At 41.5% G+C, this 12,559-nt stretch overlaps 1 protein-coding gene across 1 annotated transcript in view; it reads right to left on the bottom strand.

The window, feature by feature from the left end:
• UBL3 (ubiquitin like 3) overlaps positions 1-11,191 on the bottom strand; it is a 57,586-nt gene extending 46,395 nt beyond the window's left edge. The window contains exon 1 of the mRNA XM_030042829.1: positions 10,983-11,191. Within this exon, the coding sequence (XP_029898689.1) occupies positions 10,983-11,009 (27 nt within the window). The 5' untranslated portion in view covers positions 11,010-11,191. The remainder of the gene's footprint in view (positions 1-10,982) is intronic.
• Positions 11,192-12,559: the final 1,368 nt, after the last annotated feature.

The following is a 12,559-nucleotide window of genomic DNA, read 5'->3' as shown; positions in this document are numbered from 1 at the left end:
AGGTAAGGCACCAATCCAGTTTCTGAACAATGAGGAGGTGCTGAATAAGGAGAGGGGGAAAAGCACATGATTCTGGAAGAAGAGACAATTATGCATGTATACCACAGGATGGATAAATATTGTTGAACAGTCAGGTATTTATGACTGGTTTTGTACCTCATTTTACAAGTGGAAAAGTTCCCTCTTAATTTGAGTTTTCCATGTATTATACAAATAGTGCTATGGCACATACACCATACTCACAGTGGCAATGAATACAAGATAAACTCTATCTGCTTAAAAGCCACAAACTTGTATTGGAAAAGACAACCTCACCTTAGAAGTGCCAGGATCTTTATACAGAGATTCTACACTCTTCATAGTCAATTCAGGGAAAGAGATAGCTGAGGCTCTGGAGTCCATCCCCACCAAAACTTTATAGATTCCCCATTAAAATCTTTCAAAGTCCTACTTACCATCTGCAGTAAGCACAAGGAGCATGTACGCTTGCATCATCAAGTGCCAGCATCAGAGCGCTGGAACAAGAAGTATTCTGCAACTGCACTATAGCCCACCATAGGGATTTCCCTGGCTATCCCCAAAGCTGAAGAAATGGGCGCACAGGGCCCATTTTTTCATTCCCATAAAAAGTGGCATGTAGGAGAAAGTTAAAAAGTCCCATCACCCCGGCTGAGGTCAGTGATGACCGTTCATTGCAAAATCATGTGCTTCAACCCTCCTTTTTACAATGAATTTGAAAAACTAGAATTTTTGAGATCCTTGCTAGTGAAGAAGCACTACAGCCCATCGCCAGACTCCTCTGCTACCCTATTCCGAGCACCTACACTCTTCCCCTGAATCCCCTTCTACAGGACTCCCTTCTTAATGAGAAGAAACACAGTTCAAAGGCAGTCCTCTCTTAGCTAAAACAATTTTGCAAATACCCATTGCCTCCTTCACTGGAACCCTCATCACAACCCTGCTTACAGTTTACCTAGCATTCCACCCACTACAGTGGATATTTTAAACCTCCAAATAATTTTAAACATATGTAATTTGGAAAAAACAATTTACCCATTTCCAGATTTACAGGAAATCCTGATTTGTATTAAACTATACTGGCCAGAGGCAATAACTAGACAGAAATCAAACACAGTTGCAGTTTATCTTTAATAAGAGCTCCTAGTCATCTTGCCATTAGTTATAAAAATGAGATCCTCAAGACAAAGTCAAACTTCTCAGTAACAAGCTGTTCTCTTGGTGCCAGATCTGACATACTGTACCTTAAAACCCTGGTCTTGTGTCTAGACAACTAGAAACACTCACTAGCATCCTTTTAATTTTTTTTTTTTTTTGAGATAAAAGCTTCCCTTCCTTTGCACTTGAGCTTGAAGTGAACCAGCATAGAGCTGACCTTACATAAAATAATTACCACATCTTTAAATTATAAAGGTGGTCTTTAAAATAGCTTTTCTTGGAAATCCATAGCATGAATGTGTTACAGCACATTCTGATACAAAATCTTTGAATATTCAAGTCAAACAATCCCTATACATTTTTATGTCTGAATGTTTTATCACCTGCCAGACAAACCCCACCTTACAAACATGGAGTTTCTGATCATGTCAGGACCATGTCACCATACAGTCAAACTAGAATGACTCCAAGAAATATTACCACAACCTTTGTGTAAGGGGAAAGCAATGCATCTGCTTAGGTGTTCACAAGAACAGCTAAACCACCAATTCCAGTGTCCCAACCACACTAACCAGTGCGAGGCAGACTTCAGGCAGGGATTCACCTGCGGCACTGCCCACATTGAGCAACTATCGGGGGGGCACCTACAGCATGCGCATGGTGCTGCATGACAATTAGTCCTGCTTAATATAGGACAACACAGTCCAACAGTTAAAATCCAGAAAATCAACACAAGTAAAAACTTCGGAAGTCCTCATAAGAGAAAGCACACAACTCTATTGAGAGCGCAGCTTTTTAATTCTTCTTATAAACATACAGTAATACATCCTCATCACCATGTATGTGCTGTAATATAGGTAGTGGAAGTTATTAATTTTGTGTGTGATTTCATGTTAATTTCATTATTACTGAATCATATGGAGTTAGTGAATGGGGATTTATTCCCCTCACTTAAAATCTTTTAATAAAGCTTTCTGAAAGTTTGGGGTTTATTGCCAAAAATAGCTACACAAGTATACAAAGTATAAATCAGTAAAACATGCAAGTCCAATAAAGTTTGTTTCCATCACAGATCAATAACCTGGATTCAGAAGTGAGAGCTAAGCTTTCACTATCACACTGCACAGCTGTTATGATGTGTAACTTGTTTGCAGAGATGAAAAGTATATTCTTTCACTAAATGACATAAATATTCAGATTTAATATGCCCTAAGTAACATGTTGCGCATCAAATACAACCACAGAACACTATTGCAAGAATTAAGTTTATTTTGATGTTGATGTTACTGCCCACACAAATATGAATTTTATAATTTAAAAAAAATAAATACAGAACACTGCAACTAGGTATTTCAGGCTTTAAAGGCACACAAAGGCTTCTAGTTAATCCCTTATACAAAAGATAAGCATGTCTGTAGAAAAGGACTACTATTTGAGAAGAATTATTTTATACTAATATGATTTATAATAACTTTCCTGAAGTTTACCAGCATATGCCACATATATTCACATGTAGACTGGGACTAATCTACCTTTAAGAAGAGAATCCTAAATTTACACCCCCAGCTACGGAAGACTTGACTAACACTGCACTTGACTATGTTATCACTGTTCCATTATTTCTCTATATTAAAAACATACATTAGATTCTGGAGACAGATTAAGTAGTACCATCTAGAATATATGTTAAGTATCAGAAACAGATTATAGTGATGTGGATCTCTGCCAGACCACAAAGCATTACCATGTAACTCCACTGAGGAGATACCAACCAATGCTACAGCATATGACTTTGAAGTACTATTCTTTTTGAGATGAAACACATTGTTCTTTTCAATCTCTGAAAGAAAAACACATTTAGTTTCCTTGTGTTTATTTCAAAATTGGTACTAGACTTTTATCAAGTGCTTGAGAGAATTTCTTACGCAACATGAAACAGGGAATATTGCATAATGAAGATCACAGAAAAGCAAAGCTTCCAGAAGAGCTCAGGACCACCCCCGAAAAAAAAAAAAAAAAAAAAAAAGCAGCTAAACTCCTGCCAATATTCACAGATTAAAATCCAGATCCTCAGATGCAGCTAAAGAGCACTCCAGGATAAGACCATCTTTGTTCCTCAGCAGTGGTCCAAGCCATTGACACAAATTAGAGGAGTCCGAATAGTAACCTGTGCCAGCTCTCAAGAGAAACCGAAACCATCACAGTATGTAGACATGAACACAAACATTTCCAGATTGCATTCCTGTGCCGTTGAACACGAAGTACCATTTTGGTACCTATGTCCCACTAAGGCACAGATTAATTTTTTTTGGTAGTAGAACAAACCTACCAAACTCCAAGGCAGAATCTCTGTTTTCACTTGTTTAATTTATATGGGATACATAAAACTCAAGGAGTTTCTTGCTTGCCTCTGTCTCCATAACGACAGTATCATGGAATAAAGTCTCAGCTAAACTCTGCAACAAACTTTCCATTTAACTCTAAACTGAATCTCCCAAATAATTTTAAGGAAAAAAACAAACCAAAAAAACCCCACAAATGTAATCCTGTCACTGGCAAGCTATTTTCAAATTTCTTTAGAGAAAGTAGAAAAAACTACAAAATGCTGATAGCAGTATCACAATTGTGTAATCTGCCAAATCTTCATTTTACATAGTTTGTATTTGTGGAAAATATACACTACATTTTTTTTTAAATCAGATTTCAACATACTTTCAGAGTCTTAACACAAATCGAGAGATGGCCTTCACTGTGGATGGTTTACAAGCAGCAACAAATTTATCCTCTGTCAAGGAGCTAAACAAAATCCCAGTTAGTGACTGCAAAATACACCAGAGTTCCACAAATATGTAAGAGTACTCAGCTGCAACAAAATTTAAGTATTTCTGTAGAACTATACTTCTGAAGGCCAGAAGACCTACAAGTAAGAAGGTCTTAACTTTAAGTGTTACTCTCAAAAATAAACAGACCTCCTAAATAATTTTCTCTACATTTTTAGAAAGCCTGTTAGCAACTTTTTTCCCTCCTCAAATTTATTTTCAGAAACAAAACCCCATAGTATTAATAATGCAAATAATGCTATTTGCAGAACCTCAACTGATGTCTCAGCAACCTGTTTTTAAAAAAAATAAATTAAAAAAAAAAAAAATTCTTCCAGGGTGTTGATTCTTCAGTCTTTTCTTCCCTCAGTATTTCCTCACTGCCATTGCTTGCAATACTTAGTGCACTTAGTAGTACATCTGTGAATTTAAATTTGTCTGGAGGTATACCAAGTGAAAAATGTTCCAGTCAGTGCTTTAACATGTTCTGCAACATATGTATAACAGAAGATGTCAAAAATTAAAGGCTGTCCTTCTAGCAGAATGTACAAGGTAATTTTTAACAACAGCTGAATTTCAAAATACAGACCTCTAAATTATGTTAAAACTGATGAAGAGCTGGGGTCTCGGAGTTTAGATTTGATGTGAGAACAATTACATTAAAATTTCTCATTGACATTCTCCTCATTTTCAATAGCTTCTAAAATGAGAGCAGTGCACTCAGTCATATCCCTTTAATAATTATGGTGAGCTAAAGTTTACACGTGCAAAATTGTGGCAGGGAAGGCTTGCTACTTCAGTAGGCTCAATTAATTGCTGCAAAAACAGACTTAACGTGGAAGAGTATTGATCAGCAGCTCTGCCTTTCACCATAGTTAGAATGAGGAATAACCAAGTTAGTGGAACCAATACTGAACAAAGAAAAGATTGAAAATAAGCTGTACTATCTCTTTTACATAAAACCACAAGAATGATTAGTCACATTCCAGATATTTCTGGATTCCTGCAAGCTAGAGTAGCACTCAGAGGCTGAGTCAGAACTGAGCTCTCCATTCTGCTCAGTACTGCACAAGTGTATATAGGGACATCATCAAAAGTTTACGTTCTGACTTTTACTGAGACACAAAGCTGACTGACCAGAAATATAAAACAAGTAATTCCCACTTACTGTATATACCATGACGATGGCTTTTAACATTCACAAAAGTTGTACTTAGGCAGAACTCTCAGTTAAAAAAAAAACAGAAATGCATGCCCTTAGTCATTTTGTTTACAGTATCATAAAAGTACTGCTTACCAAGTCTGCTGCGAGGACCACATTCAGACAGGCTAATTTCCTACTACAGCCTTAAGCCAAGCCAAGGAAGAGAGCTATGGGCCTGAATGATCTAAAATTCAAGTTCAGATATGCACAAACAGCAGTCACAAGCTCCAAGGTGAAATACAGATTACCGGTACCTGAAGTTGTCCCTAATCCCACAGCTGAGAGCTGCAACTTGTTCCCATTCAGGTCTTGACTGAGCTGTCCAGTTCCCACATAGCATGTCTGGCAATTTTTTAACATGCAGAATTCAATGTTCCTGCTGCTGAGGTGATCATTTTGCTACACTCAGATACTCAGCATTTGTTTTCTCTCCCTCAGTCCCGCTGGAACCTGCTGCTGGCTTCCCAGCATTCCCAACAAGGGAGGAGTTAAATGTCCTTCAGTACACATCACCTCCAGTATTCCACGGAATTAGACAACAAAAGTAGAGAGAAACCAATTCAGGTAACAACAACAACAAGGGTGGGTGGCAGGAAGGAAGAAACAGTTTACGCTGCCGGCCTACACTTCCATCTGAAGTACAGTGCTGCACCAAGGCCCAGCATAAATATCAATCATTACCTCACCCACAGGTTACAGCTGTTCATCCCCAAAGAAAATGAGATGAAGGACATGCAAACGCTGTTTCAGAGTATGTTTAATGTGTTAGGATGCTGTGGAATTTCCACTACAGTGTCATACATAAAAATGCCAGTCATTATCTATTTATCTAACAACCAAAAATAAATATCTTAGTAAGACATTTTTTTAATCTGTGGAAGAAAAAAGGTGGGTGGGTGGGGGAAATGGTAAATACAAATAATTTTGAAGTATACCCAAATATATACATACAACATCAGCTTTAACAAGTTTATCCCTGGCCACAGCTGCAGATAACAGAGAAGGAGGTTCTTCACCTCATTACAAGAAACACTGCAATACGCTACAAAGGCTGGCTTAATATGTAAGAAGTCAGGAAGGAGCTGCTTCAGTCTCTTTCTAACACAGATCCCATCAATTCCTTCTCTAAAAGGAGGCAAAAAAACCAAAACAAAACACTGAGAATGACAAAGGATAGGATATTCCTATCTGTTACAATCAGCAAACAATAGTGAAAAATCAAAAGGGAAGGAAAAAATATCTGCACAGAGAAACCTGATAAGCTATTTTTATCTTAGAATGTAATGAATTAGAACTTTCAACATGAGGGCGTACAAAAATAAAGAGAAATAATTAGACCTTTATTATAAAAAAACTTAAGGGACTAACTTATGACTATACGCACAAAGGCTACTAGGAATACAATAATTTTCAAAACCAGGAAAAAGGATCTACTGAAGGCAAAAGGAAAAGCACTTAAAATAGAAGAACAGAGATGCATGGCTTCTTACATTTTGTTCTGATACATTAAAAAGCTATGAGCAAACAAACTATCTTCTATGTTCCAAGAATATTATAATGATACTGCACTTATTCTTAAATGAAAGAAGTGTTTAGACTGAATGATGGACAACAAAACTCAACTGCCATACAACCAGCTACTCCTTCAAGTCCTTCCTGTCTGAATCTTATTCCTGGATGCCAAGCTTCCCCTACTGATGTAGCATCAGTTACACGTCCATCCTTTTCCCCTGTTAGCCGGCATTAATATGCATTAAAAAGGAAGTCCTTACCTACGTTAAGCTACTCATCACCATTCTATACTGACTTTCTTAAAGAAAGAATACACACATACACATTTCCACTAAAGATGCTGACACTCACAAGGCATGAACTGAGCAGGGTTTCTATTTGTTATTCTTCTTCCACATATTGCCCCCTTCTAACGTTGTCCATGTATCTAAGTGTTTTAGACCATAGACTCCACCCTCTTGCATGTCTGCAAATGCCTCACAACAAACATTCAGTTTCATTAAAAATAATCTCCCCCATACTGCCTACATCTCTTAAGTATATAGCGTGTGGATTCAATAGCTGTACATAATAACACTGAAAACCTTTAACTGTATGATAGATTTCAGCGTTCTGCTGTTTATCAAATGCCAAAAACCCCCACCAAAACAAAACAAACACACACATAAAAACCCACCATGGGCCAAAAGCATCACTCTCGATTACTACTCAGACAGAAAAAGAATTTGATATCCTTGAGGGCACACAAAGAACCGCCCAGGAAGAAAGCACTGGCAGTCTTTTTGTACCTACATAAAAATGCACCAATACAGGAAACGGCACACACCATAATAGTTTTCAGTCATACAGGCCCCTTACTGTGAACTTCTAAGATCCCTGAAGAATTTTATCTGTAAGGTGAAGTATCATAGGCACACAGAATACAGACACACAGCTTCCCAGATCCTTGTGATAACTCAGTTGAATAATCCCCTTTATTTCAGTAGAGTAATAACTTCTGGACTGAGCGTAGGTTTTTATAGTTTGTTTTAAAATAATCAGCTACAGTGTTTAAACAAATACCAAACCATTTTCATTTGGTCCACTCCAAAAGCCAGTGTGATTAACTTCACAAGTCCATAAACCACTTCATGTCTCTTCACTATTACAAAAGAAATACAACTTGCAAATAGCCCTGCTGTTATTCAAACTCTAGCTGCTACCAAATGATAAAACTGATAAATTACCTGATGAAATTATTGAACATATTCAGAGATGCCCTGTTGCCACTACAGTCGCCAGTATTTATGTGAAAAATTAAACAAAATTAGGCTCTAGATATGCAGTATAGTCTTCAAGCACTGCCCCATACATGTCTAGTCCTAATTAAGTTAATGAAACTACTCAAGTAGAGAGGTCAATAATAGCAGGTTTCATTCCAGAAGTGGAGTTTTAACCTGTAAGTAGCACACATCGCTAAGGAATAATGCACCACAAACTTACAATACCTGGAATGTGGTGTGTCACTATCCAATTTATTAGTGGAATGCAGATGATAAAATACTGTGTTAGTTATTTAAGAAGTGAGGTTGAAATAGCTGGTAAAATCAGCTGTAGTTCTGGAAAGAAGTCTACTAAATGTCAGGGAAAAGGACACTGGATCAAATTATGCCTACATACAAGTACAAAGCTTAGTGAAGATTTGATAACTTACTATGAATTTATGTATAGCAGATCCTTCTCAAAGATGGGACAGGAAGACAAATTAACACATTTTTAAGAAGAAGCAATTATAGTAGTTTTTATTATTATTATTATTATGAGAGGGTTAGTTCATGAATCTGACATAAACAGTTTGAAACATAATTATTATAATACTTAAATAATTCATAGCAGATTTACTAAGTGTGATGGCGTCTTCGTAACATGACACTCCATCACACTGATGCCAACTCCTACAAAAATGGGAAATAATTTTTTTTTGTAAATGCAAATTACACAGTGGGTGGATAAGAGAAATGCAAACTGCAAAATCCTACACTAAATAAAAACATAGATAAACAAGGTGACAGCCTGGTAAGTGCTCCTCTTTAAAGAGCAATCAAATACCAATCCCATTTTCTTTCCTGAACAAGATCCTTTGAAAAAAAGGAGGATGGAGACAAAAGGAGACCCAAAATGAGTTTTCAAGTACTTTTTTTTTTTTTTTTTACAAAGCAGTATTTAATAGCTGTATTTAATAACTTGAATTTCTACAACACACTTCCAACTTTTAGAGAGAAACTGCAGCTACTAATGCAGAAACTCAACAAAACGATCCTAATACAGACCAGAATACATCTATTTATTCAGTTAAATTCTACCGACATTGGTAACATCTTCATTCCAATGTTTTTGTAATGACTCAGTATTTAAACATCACTATGTATAACAAGCTTCTTCCTGATTTGAAGAAACAGAGCATCACTAGGCCTACCTATCCCCATCAGTGGTATTCTCATTACATCATAACAATAGAAGGAAATAGTTTTCATAGAAACAAAATAGTATTATACCTATCTTAAAATTCCTGTGTTTTGTATAAAATGTCAAATATCAAACATTCGTATATTTTGTATAAAATGTCAAACGCCAAACATGACAAGTCTAGAGGCAACACCACGATTCCCAGACAGGCAGGACCTACTAGTAGTGTGGAGGTGGCAGTGCGCTCAGCCCAGGGTGAGAGGGAAGAGGAGTGCTTCATGTCACCGTCAAGGGACTCCTCCAGGCAATTTAAAAAGCAGCACTAAAAGATTTGCATCTAACCTCCACAGCTAAGGAGAGGATTTCTGTGATGCTAGACAGAAACGTGCAAGTGAGAAGGGGGTTCAGAGTAAACGTTAGCCAGAGACACCCTAAAAAGAAATATATGAAAATTGATAGTTGAAAGGATTTAAAGTCAGAGGCAATAGTCTCCTCATCACCCTTTCCGGCCAGGGGTCAAAATTTATTTATAGTATTTGAGATAGGCAGGGGAGGGGGGGGGCGGGAGAAGATTAAAAAAAAAGTGAGTTTAAAACCGTGTTTGATCATCCTCTATAACTTACGGTTCTTGCTTTTTTGGCAGAATTCATTCATTTTGACTGCAGCACAAAAGCTGTGAAGGAAACACTGAAAGTAAGCAGCTAAAGGATACCACTATTTCAATAGCCCATTTGTCATACATACGCACCATTAATTGCATATCGATGGCTGAAACAAGGGCTACTAGCTTTTATTGTTATCACTACCGGGGCAGGTTTTACTCGCAGAACAGAACTTCACCCAGAAAGGAAAAAAAAAGAAGCATGGACAAGTCTGCTGCTTTTAGAAAAAAAAGTACCTTTAAATGTGAACAGCCACGGAGAGATAGGTGAAAATATTCTGCCGTAAGAATAAAGAACTAACATAGCAAACTGCAGCCGTAACTTTTTTTTCCGCCAATTAAGTGATTTATGGAAATATATACCAATGGGGAAAGTCGTGCTGAACGAAGGATTGATTACCTAGCAGACCTGATTCACCCTCCCTCCTCATGCCCTGCTATACCTTCCTATTTTAAATGTACCGAGCCGAGTATCCAATACAGGCTGAAGTACAGTCCGCCATAAGAAGTACTAGGAGTGCCCTTGAAAAATGTCCAGATTGCAGCTAGTGCACAAAGGAACTCGCTATGTAAATAAATACATGAGAATTTCTCTCTCGCTCTTGACCTGGCAGCAAGTGAAGAGATTAACTTCCCATCACCACAGAAGACAAAGCGTCGGTAAGAAACAAGCGAAGTTTCAGAGAAGAAAAGGAAGAAGGCTGAGACTAAATTTCAGCTGGTTTAGGGGAAAAAAAAAAAAAAAGAGAGAGAAACGCCTTGTTTAAATCATTTTGAATGTTCTAATTCGTATTTCTCTCCCCCCCAAAAACGCTCGCCAGAGCTGAACAGCAGTGCCACACGAAATAAGCAAGAGCAGTCAGATATTAACTGCCATAGGTAAGAGAAAGCAGACATCCCCCCCTTGCCTTGCTACACAGAAGGCGACGCTGCAGATTTCCCCACTCCGCTACCAAACAGCAAAGCAGAACCAGCATTCTGGTTCTGGGCGGGAGGGGGGGTTATTAACCGGGAACTTTTTGTTCCTTAAATATGTAACCGAGACCTTTTTTTTTTTTTTTTTTTTCCTTCCCACGCCCCTCTTCTTTCCACCTTCTCTGCCAAAACAGGCCGAAATAAACGTTATTCCACAATAATACTATTAAATAAGGACTGTAAGACTTACCATATCAGCTGGAACGCTGCTGGACATCTTGATGTTACCCTAATGGCTTAAAATCAAGTTTAAAAAAAAAAAAAAAAGCACCAAGCACAGCCCGCCGGAGATCTTCAAGAAGCAAAACCGGTGTCAATGTCGGAGGCAGCAACTTCCACGTCCCCTACGAAACAGAGGTGCCCGATGTGCAGCGGGGAAGGCGGCCGGCTGAGGAGGAGGAGGAATATCCAGGGGCAAGCGGTGCCGGGGCTGTACCGGAGGAGCCGGCGGGAGACCAGAGATGGCAGCAGATCCCTGTCAGCAGCGGCAGCAGCACCAGCGGTGCCAGGTAGACCAGGCAGGACTACACCGCCACATGAGCTGCGTGCGGGCTTCTTTTTTTTTTACCCCCTCCTCTCTCCCTCTTCCTTCTCTCCCAGCCTTGACAAATGACGACGGGATGATTCACGGGATAATGGTGCGTCCAAGTCACCTCCTCAGTCAGCGCGGGCAGGACCTCGCTCCTGCCCTCGGCGGCGGGGCAGGGAGGCGGGAGAGCCGGGGTGGGCCCGGGGCCGCTGGGGAGGACGCCGGGCTTCGGCCCCCCCCCCTAGGCGGTGTGCGACATTCAACAGGGTCTGCCGGGGAGAAGGGCCGGGGAGGGCTGCCTGAGGGGCGGCCGGAGGGGAAAGCCCTCCCCCGCGGCGCTCCGGCGGCGACGGCCCTCGGCGGGGGGCCGGGGGAGCGTTCGACGACGACGACGACGACGGCGGCAGCCTCAGGTCTCCGCTCGCATCGCCGCCGCCGCCGCCTCCTCCTCCTCCTCAGCCAGCCCGCCCTCCCTCCCTCCCCCGCCTCGTCCTCCGGCGGCTCCGGGCGCCCCCCCTTCCTCCTCCTCCTCCTCCTCCTCCTCCTCCTCCTCGGCGAGCCGCGCTGCCTCGCCCCGCTGTGAGCCGGAGGTGCCGCTCCTTCAGCGCGATCCTCGCCCGCAGCCGCCCCCTGTCATCTTCGCCTCAAACCAACATGGCGTCTGCCGAGCCGAGAAAGGGGACACGGCAGGGGAGAGACGGACCCCCTCCCTCCTCCTCCTCCTCCTCCTCCTCCCCCCCCCCCCCCCAGCCCGCTCCCGCCGCGCGGCAACATGGGGCTTGTAGGCTGCCGAGGAGAGCGGGGTGGGGCCAGCCTGGCCCCGCCCCGCAGCGCCGCAGCCCCGCCCCCCCGCTCCTCAGCAACCGTTGCTAGGGCGGGGAAGCGGCCGCCGGCGGGGCGGGGCTTCCCGCCGACTGCCCCCCGCCCCCGCGGTCCCCCCCTCGTCCGGTCCTTCGCCCCCTCAGGGTGGCGGCGGGCTGAGGCGAAGCGAGGGGTCCCCGGGGCACCGCCGGGGCCTCGGTGCCGCTTCCTCGCCTTAGCAGCAGGCACCCGCCCTCCTCCCTCCTCCTCCTCCTCCTCCTCCTCCGCCACCCGGGTAAATACCACATAAATCGTCGTTTTCCCGAGGGCGGCTGCAGCTTGGGGCTCCCCCTTTGCAGGCCTTTCTCCGTGGATCCCCTTCCCAGTGTGTGGGCCCTGTGCTGTACTTTCGGACGGCTTCCAAATAATAATAATAA

Source organism: Aquila chrysaetos, chromosome 19 (genome assembly GCF_900496995.4).
Source record: "Aquila chrysaetos chrysaetos chromosome 19, bAquChr1.4, whole genome shotgun sequence".
In the NCBI taxonomy this organism is placed as follows: domain Eukaryota; kingdom Metazoa; phylum Chordata; class Aves; order Accipitriformes; family Accipitridae; genus Aquila; species Aquila chrysaetos.
This window is presented reverse-complemented; position numbering and strand designations above follow the sequence as displayed.